At 39.9% G+C, this 12,095-nt stretch overlaps 1 protein-coding gene across 5 annotated transcripts in view; it reads left to right on the top strand.

Moving 5' to 3' along the window:
- The window catches only part of RNMT (RNA guanine-7 methyltransferase), a 24,694-nt gene extending 12,599 nt beyond the window's left edge, over positions 1-12,095 (top strand). For 4 of the 5 annotated variants that reach the window (XM_080611965.1, XM_080611966.1, XM_080611968.1 and 1 more), the window contains exons 9-11: positions 1,726-1,827; positions 4,312-4,345; positions 4,648-9,929. In XM_080611965.1, coding sequence (XP_080468091.1) covers positions 1,726-1,827; positions 4,312-4,345; positions 4,648-4,685 — 174 coding nt within the window. In that variant the 3' untranslated portion in view covers positions 4,686-9,929. Of the gene's footprint in view, positions 1-1,725; positions 1,828-4,311; positions 4,346-4,647; positions 9,930-10,704 lie in introns of those variants that run through there. The other variant, XR_013956324.1, reaches the window with a different exon arrangement.

Below are 12,095 nucleotides of genomic sequence, written 5' to 3'. Positions count from 1 at the left end.
TGTAGACAAAAATTTCAATTTTTAGGCAAATTTTTGTTTTTTATGGAGTAGTAAGCAGAAGCACAGGAATTGTGCCTAGTTTCAGACATAATCCATTTTCTTCCTCAACAGAGACTGAAAGTGGATTTTTGTACAAGAAATTTCAATTGAAAACGCAGAAAGTATCTTTGTAGGAATAGAAGGACAGGCTGTATTTGTAGAAAAAGAAATGGTACTTAACTGTAACTGAGGCTATGGTTTTGCCCAATGTTTCTGCTTTTTTTATCCTCAGGCTCTTGTCCTGGATGACTTTAGCAGCTTCAGAGAAGCTTTTTTAATGCCATCTCTGAGGTTCTGATTTTATTCAGTTTTCTGTTCTTCCCTCCTTCCTCAAGCAGTAGATTTTTTTCTTTTTTTTTTTGGGGATAAAACTATCAAGTCAAGTATCCAGTGACATATAAAACTGAATCACATGGGCTGCAAGTGCACTTGACCGTCCTTGTTGACTCTGAGAGTGATGGTGCTTTGTATGGGCTCGTATTGCCAGTAACATGGTGACACAGCCTGTGACATATCAGCTTCATTTTTAGAAAAGTGGAAGTTGTCTTAAATTAGTGGCCTGTTACAATTGAGGACTGCATTGCTAAGTACAGACCATTATGTAGTGATTAGAATCTTTAGTAAGTATATACTGAGATCCTTAAGTTGTCATGGTTTAAGCCCAGTTGGCAGTTAAGTATCACGCAGCTACTAGATTGCACCCCTGCCCTAAGCGGGATAGGGAGAAGAATTGGGAGAAGGTAAAAACTGCAGGTTGAGATAAGAACAGTTTAGTAATTGACGTTAAGTAAAATGTAATAGTAATAGAAATAATAACAACAATAATATTGATATAAATAGGCAACAATAAAAGGAGAAATGAAAATTCAGAAAAAACAAGTGATGCACAGTGCAGTTGCTCACAACCCACTGATTGATACTCAGCCTGACCTGAGCAGCAATCCATCCCTTCTGGCCAATTCCCCCCAGTTTATATACTGGGCATGACGTGCTGTGGTATTGAAAACCACTTTGGCTAGTTTGGGTCAGGTGTCCTGTCTCTGCTTCCTCCTGGCTTCTTGTGCCCCTCCTCACTGACAGAGAATGAAAGACTGAAAAGTCCTTGATCAGGGTAAGTACTACTTGTTAGGAACTAAAACATTGGTGTGTTACCAGCATTTTTGTCAGACTAAAGCCGAAACACAGCACTGCACCAGCTACTAGGAAGAAAATTAACTCTGTCCCAGCTGAAACTAGGACGTAAGTATATATTAGCATTGAAGAATCAGTTGTAAACTTCTGTTACAGCTCCTAGGTGTTACTGAAGCATTTTAAGCATTTTGCTTGAGATCTTACAGTTGCTCATTTCTTAGTACTTCTGCTTAAGAGATGCTGATTTGTTCAGTTGCTGTTCTAAAAGATTAATAGGTAATAACTCAGAATGAGCTGTACACAGAGCAAGATTTTAATAGTTTGTTTCCCCTGTTTGGAGACATGAGGATAAAAGTTAATTTATAAATCCTGGGTGGCAGATTTTCTGCAAAGTAGGTAGCGTCAGACCCGATCTCCTAGGTACTATAAAGGATAGATCTGAATTCAAAATCCTCTTAATTATTGACCTCTGTTCTGGGCTACGTTGTGACAAATCCTTGGCTGATGTGATAAATGTATGCAATTTATATTTTTTTTCTTTCTGATGTTCTCCAGCCATATTCTACATTTGGTGATTCCAGGCTTGTTTCTGATAAACCTGATGACTATGAACATGCAAAAGAGTTCATCAAAGATGGCAAAGCAAAGTTACCATTGGTAAGTTCCTTCTTACTTCAGTAGAGCAAATGGTGTCTGAAATTGAGGTCCTGATCTTTCAAACGTGGTGCCTTTATTTCAACTGCAGTGAAATTGGTATGAATGTCCCTGTGTGTGTGAAAAACCATAGAGCTGCAGGGCTGAGGAGTTCATCTCATTTAAGTCCCATACTCAAACAGTCAATTTCACTTAACTTGGTAGCCACTAGGAAGTTTGTGACAATGCAAAAAGGAAAGGATATTTTGCTATCTTCCTTGGCAGCTATTGTAACATAACTCTTCTTAATCTGAAGGATGTTCTTGTTTCTGGATCTTCACAATACTGAAGAAAGCTTTAGCTTTCTTCTTTTAATCCTCTGATAGGAGAGTTGAAAACTTTCTTCATAATACTCTATGTATTTGAAATCTTAAACACTTTTTTCTGTTGTCTTTTTGGGTGAAGAAGATTCACCTCCCTTCTCAAATGATTTTATTAAAGTTCTGTAAATGCTATTTTTTTAAAATAATTTTTTTTTTTAACAGATCCTAGAATTAGGCTATTTCTATATACATAAAACTAAATCCATGTATTTCCACCCTTGATCTTATTTAATATGACTTTCAGTTCACATTCTGGATTGGAAAGGAACTCTTTGTGATGATCATAACCTTACCTTGTACAAAACCTAGTCTGCTATCCTGTCACATGTTTCTTTGCATTTCTTCTGTTTTGGCAGCTTGATTTATGACTTCAGAAATAAAAGAGTATTGAACCATCCTCTGTGGAGGTTATGCTAGATTTTAGATCAGTGATCAAATTAAGGTTTTGGTGTTTTTTTTTTTTCCTGTTTCTAGTCTTGCCCTCTAGTGCACATGCTACCTTTTTGAGCTTGCTGTCTTTCTTGTGTTTTTTATAAACAGGTTTTTCTTCCACTGTCTTAGCAGTACATGCCAATGTTGGGGAGTGGTCTGCCGCTGGTTCCCTCCCAGCCTTTCATTCTTTCATATTGGTCTCAGAGTTAGGGGCATGATGGGTAGGAGCCTGCACAGCTGCTGTTCCTGGGAAGTGAGCAGGAGGACTGAGAGTGTTTACTCTAGTTTTTCCCCAGGAACTGCTGCCACTTGGCTATTGACTCTCCATCCATAGCCTGGCGAGCTGTTCAGGGCAGCATATAGCTGTGTGTTTGCTTGTCTGTGCACTGGGGAGTCAGGCTGCAGAAACATCGCAAAGGCTTGGTTTAACCTAACTATTCATGCTGAATAGTTCCTGATTAAGCAAAGTTGGCTCTTTCAGTCTGAACTTTAGGTCTTCTTTATATGTTGAGGTTCTTTGACAAGACCAAGAACCAAAACTGGAAACTAGTTCAAATAAAGACTGTAGTTTTAGTAAAATCATATGGCATCCTATTTCATTGTCATAGATATAGGATGAAGCTGGTGAGCTTGAGTTTGTTCCACTTGGATTTTTCCTTTTTAAAATCATTGGTTTAGCTACTGTTCATGTTCTGAATTTTTAGTTTCTTATAGGATGCATTCCTTTTACTGTATGTAGAAAAATCCTGTATCAGGAGGGAAAAGAAACCTGCTGTCCGTATTTAAAATCTTAAACATTTTAAAAAGAAAAATGCTGCTTTTAAGAAGTAAGCATGAGAATGGTCAAGTCAGACAAAAGACCTCTTTTGCCACCTGCTGTATCATCTGGCAGAGAAGAAATCTGCTTGAACAAGCCTGTTTTTCACTAGTGTTTTGAAAGATGAATCAATAGTTGGGGTTGGTCGGTAGTGTATGAGCTAAGTCATGCTCCCAGTGAGGACTCACTACAAGGGAATGGAGTGGGCAGAGTAGAAAACAGGCTTGTTGTTACCTCATGCTTCTTAATTGGTAGGGTAGATGGCAGCGGTTTTTTACTTGTACATTTGCCCTGCTTTAATCTGAAAAGTGGAGGTAGGAGCAGGTTTCCTGGGCTGGAGGGCAGGCTGTTTTTTCACAATGTGTGGTTGGATTGGGATTTACTGTCTTGCAAATAGAGCTTTTGTCGGCTGCAGGCAGTGTTCTCTGGGAAGGTGGTAGCACCATTATATAGGGCCTCTTCTTGACTTCTCACAAGTGTCGGGCATCTTGGACTGGGCAGCAGCTTGAGCCCAGGTCAAGTCATACCAATGTGTGGTGATAGACCCAGCATGCTCCACATTGCAGAGGCATCCAGCCCCACAGGCTCTTGGCCCATTCTCTTATACCTGGGTAATTTCGGTGTGTTCTGCTATTTGGGGTGTTGCAATTCCCTACTGCCCTAGTTATTGGAGTTACAAGTATCCATGATAATGCTCTATAAGTATCTACAGTAGTGCTGCTCTTGTCCCAGTAGCTCTTGTCTGAATAGCTAGGCAGTGTGGGATGGTTAGAAGTTGGTCTGTGGAAGTTTGATTATCCTGAGTTAAATTGGTGTGTTATTGTTCCCTCATTTTTTTTGTTGAAATTGTGGTTTTGGTTTTTTGTCTCCTTCTAGGGAACTTTGAGTAAATCTGAATGGGAAGCAACAAGTAAGTATTTTTTTGAAAACTTGGTATTGACTGAATGACTGCAATGGAAAGTGTGTAGAATAGCCACAGAGAAAAGCAGTATTTGAAATATTTTGCTTTTGTGCATTCTTAGCTCTTTTGTGAAAACATATCTAAAACTGCTGGAATTTAATGCTAGAGTTACTCATTAGGAAACCATAGCAGTATTTATAATTTCAGTAATTTGCTAGCGGGTTCTTTGGGCAGAGTATCTACTTGTTTGCATTTTGAAAGCTTCATCAAGTCACAGAGAAAGCTGAAACTTCCATTTTCTTTTTTTTTAGGTATTTACTTGGTATTTGCATTCGAAAAGCAACTGTGAAACTTCATGTACTGGATGAAGCAAGAAAAGATCATATCCATGTCCAAGTTGGAATGGTCAGAAATCCATTGTGGCAACTATTTTTTTATTTTTTATTTTTTAATTATCAGAAGTGTGCAGGACACTATTGAAAACTAGAGCAAGCTCATGATTCTGAGTTACATTGCCTGTCTGTGACAGATGGACTTGTGTGTGTATATATGAGAGATTCTGAACCAGTCTTTTTAAGCATTTGTAAGCAATCTGCATGCTCTCAAAACTCATGTTTGAACTTGACACAAGTTTGTGTTAGAAACAAATGTTTTGTTAGCAGAAATGTGTTTGTGATTACAAGCTTGACCCTGCACTTTCTGAAATGGATGGAAACACTGTCGAGTTTGATGTGCAGAAATGAGGGCTTAAACATTGTACTGCAGAGCTCTGTTAATTCACTAGATACAGTCACACATATAAGGTATGTCTACATTGCATGCAGAGGTAAGTGGCAAGTAATACCTGAGTCAGTTTGAGTACCTCTGGGCTGTGCTCAAGCCTGCAGTGTAAATCTACCTTAGTATTTCAAGGTGTAGTTTACATGACAAAGTCCCATAATGTTCTTGTTTTTTTTGTGCTTGCTGGTATGTAGTGTTACTTCATGGTGCTTCCAAGATTAAATAAGTTTGTTCTGTACAAAACACCTCTGAAAGAACTAAATTTCTGAAGTTTTAAATCTTTATGTCTCTTTTTCCAAATATGACTATGTGGTAATGAATAACAACTGCTGAACTTAGGTTACTGAACATTTTCTATTGAGTCTCCTTACTTTTTGGCAGTTTTAATGTCTCCTGAAACTTACTAGACAGATCTTGGGATATGTTTCTTACTTGCTTCATAAAACTCCAAATTGGTGCTTGGCAGAAGGATGAGCTATTGGTGGTGATGGGGGCCTCATCACAGTCCTTAAGGCATTAGGAACACTATTACGTACTGGATCATGAAGCAAAAGGGGAGGCTGATAACATCTGACGATGCTGGAAGTTCACTCAGATGAGAAGGGCTGTGTATGTGTGTACGCAAACCAGTACATGGGGATAACAGTCCCCAAGTCAGAGCCAAATACTTTGGGGATGTAATCTAATTATGAATAGGCAGAATTGTGCCTAACTACCATCTTAACTGCCCGTCAATCTCTAAGAGCTGGCTTAGAAATTTCTGACATGGTGTTTGCTCTGCTTTCCACACGCTTGTAGCTACCCATTACTGAAAGAGTGTCAATACTTCATATTTTTTCCTCTCCTCTCTTGGGCTAACAGTAGCTGTTGGCTAGTTTAGTTTACATAGAGATGAAATGATTAAATGTTGATGGTTATGAGTATTTTGAGAAGTCGTAATGAACCTAAGAAAAAACATTTCTGTTAAGAGTTAAGTGTTCAAATTATCTGAGTTTGTAGTTATATTGTGGTCCCCCCTGTAATTAGGTCGTACTCTTTACTCCATGATTCCTGATTTATTTCTTTTTATTGTGTAGCAGAACACCTATAACCTTCACCAAAGCAAGTAGAATCAGTCAGATCAGCTGCTGAAACAAGGAAAGCAAGACTCTTGTCTGCTAGAATTAGTACTTCTGAAACTAGCTAAAAAATTGCTGACAGTTTAGAAGTGCTGAAATGTTTCATTGAAATTTGTGTGCATCAAAGCTAGTTTTGTTAGATTTCTTGTATCAGTTTTCATTGGAAAGTACATTGTTATGCTATTTTTGGAAGAAATCAGAATAATAAAATGAGGGGAAATAGTTGAGTGTCTTTTCTCTTTTAAGCAAATCCCAACAGATCAAAGAATCACATAATGGTTGAGGTTGGAAGGGACCTCTGGAGGGCATCTGTTTCAACCCCCCCTATTCAATCTGGTTCATCCAGAGCTGGTTGCCCAGGACCATGTCCAAAGGGATTTTGTATTTCTTCAAGGATGGAGACTCCAGAATATCCCTGGGCAACCTGTGCCAGTGTTCAGTCACCCTCAGAGTACAAAAGTGTTTCCTGATGTTTAGATGGAACCTCCTGTGTTTCAGGTTGTGCCCGTTGCCTCTGGTCCTGGCATTAGACACCACTGGAAAGAGCCTGGCTCCATCTTTACACCCTCCCTTCAGGTATTTGTACACATTCACAAGCTTAGCACCTGGAGTCTTGTCTTCTCCAGGCTAAACAGCCTGATCTTTCTCAGCCTTTCCTCATATGAGAGATGCTCCAGCATTTTGAACACAGTTGGACCCAGTATTGATCCCTGGGGTATGCAGTGGCCTCCAACCAGATTTTGTTCCACTGATGACTCTGCTTCTTTCTTGTAATTGAGTTTTGTCAGGAGCTGTTTGTCTGTAAATGCAGGCCCCCTGGCATTTTTGCCTGACTTCCTATTCATTGGGATCGGCCATTCAAGTTTGGAGGAGATGATCCTTGAATATTAAATCGGCTTTCTTGGGCCCACTTTCCCTCCAGGGCTTAATCCCATCAGACTACCAAACAGGTCTTTGAAGAGGCACACATCTGCTTCCTTGAAGTCCAGAGTTATGCTTGATTTTTGCCTTGTTTTCTCATCTCTGGAGCCTGAATTCCAGTCAGTCACACATGGTCATCTCAAGGTCACTGCAGCCAAGATTGCCTTTGACCTTCACATGCCCAACAAGCCCCTTGGTGGTGAGTATGAGGTCCAGCAGAGCACCTCCTGTTGGTTCCTCTATTATTTGGATCAGGAAGTTGTCATCGATGCTCTTCAAAAGCCTCTGGAATTGCTTGTGTCTTGCTATGTTGTCCCTCCAGCGGGGAGGGACAGGGACCAGGGCCTGTGAATGTGAAGCTGCTTCTAGCTAGAGTGCCTCATTCACTTCTGGTCAGGTCGCCTATAGACATACACTATAATGTCACCCATACCTGCCATCTCTAGTCCTTACCTCGTAAGCTCTCGGCTCATTGTCCATCCCAAGGCAGCACTCCATGCGTTCCAGCTGCATTCTCATGCAAATGGCAACTCCACCACTTTCACCTTGTCTTTCTCGCTTGTCTTTCCTGAAGAGCCTGTATCCCTGCACTGCAGCACTCCAGTCATGTGAGTCATCCCATCATGTCTTTGTGATCCCAATAAGATCATAGCCGTGCAACATTTCCTGATAACTATGTGTCTTCCCAGCAGAACTGGATGGCTTCAGAGGAGCAATTAAAGGAATGCAGAGCATCAGGGGCCCTCAGGATTTCTGATGAACAATTGAAGACTGGGGAGTGCTGAGGTCATCTGAAATGGATGGTTTTGGCAATAGGAGGAATCTTGGCAATCCTTTGAATTAAGAAAGGATGGAGTGACACATGAAGGGTGCTAGACCAATGAAGTGGTTCAGTTTTCAAATTCACTTTACACAATCAAGGAATTCAGATTAGAAACGGCAACTTAACTTTGTATTTCAGTTTATCCCCTCTCACCTAGGTGTAGAGTGAGACATGAGTTGGGAACAGGCGCTAGAAGGCATGTAACCTTTTCCTCTAGATCTTTCTGTGAGAGCAAACATTTGAGAACTTAATGGAACCCAGTTGCACGGCATGTACTTGCTGTGGAGAGCCAGCTCAGCTGAAATGCTGTTTTGCACTTGTGTTAAATAGATTCCCTTGCTTCAGGAAACACCATGAAAGTGGATTGAAAATTCTGTTAATATGTTCAAAAGTACAGTGCTTTATATGGATAATTTTGTGTTGATAAAGAGTCAAGTCAAACACCAGCCCTATGTGGGATGGATGCAGTAGCGGTTCTGACTTTTTCTCCCATCTTTCTTCACTTTTGAAAGAAGCAGATACGTATTTTGCTTCCTCTTTTGCTTTCAGTCTGGTAACTGAGGTTAGGAGTCATCAAAAGTTGCACAAGCACTGTTAGTATAGGTAATTGTTCCATGTGGGGTTTAGGATATTCTGCAGTGTTACAACAAAAATAACGAATACTGTATTTGTGCAGGAAATGTGTCATGCCTCAGTACGTTTCTGTTGTAGCAGTGCTATATTGTATGAGTTTGCTTTTGTGAATTATATACCAGTATGGCAGAAATTATTGCAAAGCACTTAAGCATGTGTTGTGTTTTGTGCTTAGGATTTAAGCAGATGCTTAAGGAGGTGTATTGACTGGTGGAGTGTATTTGATTGACTTCAGCTAGACTTGCTGCAAATCTTACATGTACTCTTGTTACAACATTTGAATAGTTTAATTTACATAATGAACATCTCGGTCCTTCAACTAAAAGTGTTTTCCTTTTGAGTTGTAGTCTATTTAATAAAGCAGTATCCTAATAACTATTTTTATTAAAAAGAGAAATTATATGCTGTATTCTAATTGCTCAACTGTGTAAAGACTTTGAAAACAGTTAATTTAGGGAGTATTAAGCTGGGTAGCAGTAAATTTAAAGCATCTGCAGAGTAATCAAAGGGCTGATAATAAATCCACTTTTGCAGCCCAGTTACTGCTAAAGTAATAATGCTTCTGGGAGAGAAATGGCTTATGTAATATCAAGCAGGATTAACAGTACTTTTGTAATCTCAGTCCCCAGTGTTCCTTGTCCACTAAAAATGAGAGCCTCTTGTGTATGGAAGTGAGGGAGCAGACACCTGTATTGTCACTTATGAATGCAAATAAGTGTCCTGATTTTTCAGAAGTGTGAAGCACAAAAATCAGGTCGTTTAAGTGCCAAAAGACATGGAGGCAAGCGTTTGAGTTGGTTTTGAACAAGAAACCTTACTTGAGATTTGAAGAAAAAGGTCTGAAATCTGAATCCTTGTGCTGATGACATTATGAATACTGTGCACTGAGCTAAAACCTGTTAATACAGTTTAGTTTTTTGCAGCTTCGGTGCGCGTAGCATTTTATATCAATGTGCTAGTGCTGGCAAAATGGCTTTTCCTTAACCTCCCTTAAAGTGTACCCTTTTAATACATCACAATCATAGATTTATGTACTGCTGTGAATGTTTCTTTTATTCAGAGAACGGATGTAAGGCAGGACAAAGCTAACTTAATAAATTAGGTCTTGATAAGTAAAAGGTTTTCCAATGGTGCGTAAATGCTGCTTTAATGGAAGCTGTCATCCTTTCTTCATTTTATTAAAGATGGTTCTCAACATTGTCATCATTGACATATTTGCTTTAATGTGTCTCCCAGCAACTAAAATTAATTTTCAGGGAAAGGTCTGACTGATCTGTGCCACTAATGGTTGAGGTCCAAGGAAAGGATATTGTTTTCGTTTATAGGCTGGATTGTTTCAATAGCCAGCTTCCTAAGAGTTGTGCTCTCCAAATCTTAGGGTCTTGTCTGAATATTATATAAGTTGTGTTTCTGATATAGTCTCAGGGAAGGTGTGCATTTGCTCACCCTGAATCATTAATTGTGATTAAACTGGGAATGTACTACTCTTAGCAGTGGAATAAACATTGCTATGGGATTCAGAGTACCAGTGTTCACATTTTCTGGTCATACTACATGCAGTCTTGTGGTCAGACTACTCAGTTCCTGACTTACTAGCTGCCAACCAGTAACAGCTTCCTTCTCAGTTTGCGCTCTCTTCTAATTGGACAGTGACAGAATTGTTCTGACTTTAGGCACAAGAATAATCTTTCTTCGTTGGTTTAGAGCTAAAAAAAAAAACCCTACATGAAATAATAAACACAAGGAGAACCTTGGCTCCTATGTAAAATGCAGCTTTTAAATCTCTAATTTTTATAGCCCAAAGAAAACTGCTCTGTGGAGTAGTAATTTTCTGAGAGCAGAATTATTCTGAATTCTTTGGTTCAAGTAGTCCTTCTCATTCTTCAGTTCCCCTTGATTTTGACACCTGCCACTGTACATCTGCACAACAGAAAGCTGGAACTGAAGCCTGCTTCTTTGTGAAAGAGCTGTGAGCTGAACAAATAACAATAATTACAGAGTTGGAAATTGTTTGCTTCCTTGCATAATTCATAAAAGATTCAATTAAATGTTTCTTTAGCTAGAAGCAAATCACTGCTTTCTCTTAACAACAGATGCCAGGAAAAAATGGGCTGCCTTAAGAGTGTGTAGGGCCACCTGTGCATTGAGTATAATGGTATGGACTGCTGGACCTCTTGGAAACTGGGGGATCTGGGCCAAATACTGTAAGTCTGAGCACACAGGAGGCTTTGGGGCAAAACCATGGAACCCCAACTGTGATAAGCAAGGGGCTGATTACATAGTGTACAGTTTGTCTAATGCCTGTTTAAGGTGAAGGTTGTATAAAACACACAATTGGAAAGGAAGACATAGTCCTAAGGCTGCCCTAAACACATACCTGTCAGAGAGTAGGTTAAATTTGTCATTTTGCTTGTGGTTTTTGTCGCTTGTATGATAACACTTGCACGCTAGATGCTATCTAGACAGGTGAAAGAATAGTTTATCCTCTGAAGAACTGTCTTTAAATCAGAAGGCAATGGTTTCCTAAGTTGCCCTGCTTGGATGGACCTTTGCCTTTAGTAGCACTATGGTTTTGTGTCTGAATAGAGGTGATATTTTATTAGAATTTTGCAAGAACTTTTTGGCAATTTCACAGAATCATAGACTGGTTTGGGTTGGAAGGGAGCTTTAAAGATCACCTTGTCCAATCTCCCTGCTGTGGGGCAGGGACATCTTTCACTAGACCCGGTTGCTCAAAGCCCCATCCACCCTGGCCTGAACCCTTCCAGGGATGGGGAATCCACTACTTCTCTGGCCAACAAGTTCCAGTGTCTCACTGCCCTCATAATAAACAATTTCTTTCTTATTATCTAATCTAAATCTACCCTCTTTGAGTTTAAACCCGTTACACCTTGTCCTTTCACTACAGGCCCTACAGGTAAGAAGTATCTCTCTATCTTTCTTATAAATGTCTTTTAAGTATTGAAAGGACTGAGTAAGGTCTCCTCTGAGCCTTCTCTTCTGCAGGCTAAAATATTTAATTGTATGTTTGTGGAGGGTTGACCCTGGCTGGATGCTCACCAAAGCTGCTCTATCACTCCCTTCCTCAACTGGAATCAGGAGAGAAAATACAACGAAAGGCATTTGGGTTGAGTTAAGGACAGTTACCATCATGGTCAAAATGTATTTGACTTGGGGAAATTAGCTTAATTAATTACCAGTCAAATCACAGTAAGATAACAAGAACTGAAAACTAAATCTTAAGAAACTTCTCCCCCATCTGTCTGTTCTTCCTGGGCTCAACTTCACTCTTGAGTTCAGAGGATGTGAAATGGGTGTTGTGGTCAATTCATTACTCGTTGTCTCTGGTGCTCCTTCCTCCTTAGGGGTAGGACTTCTCACACTCTTCCCCTCTCCAGTGTCACGTCCCTTCATGGCAGACAGTCCTCTGTGAACTTCTCCAACATGAGTCCTTCCATGGGGTGCAGTTCATGAGCTACTCCAG

This window comes from Psittacula echo, assembly GCF_963264785.1.
Source record: "Psittacula echo genome assembly, chromosome: 2".
Lineage (NCBI taxonomy): Eukaryota > Metazoa > Chordata > Aves > Psittaciformes > Psittacidae > Psittacula > Psittacula echo.
This window is presented reverse-complemented; position numbering and strand designations above follow the sequence as displayed.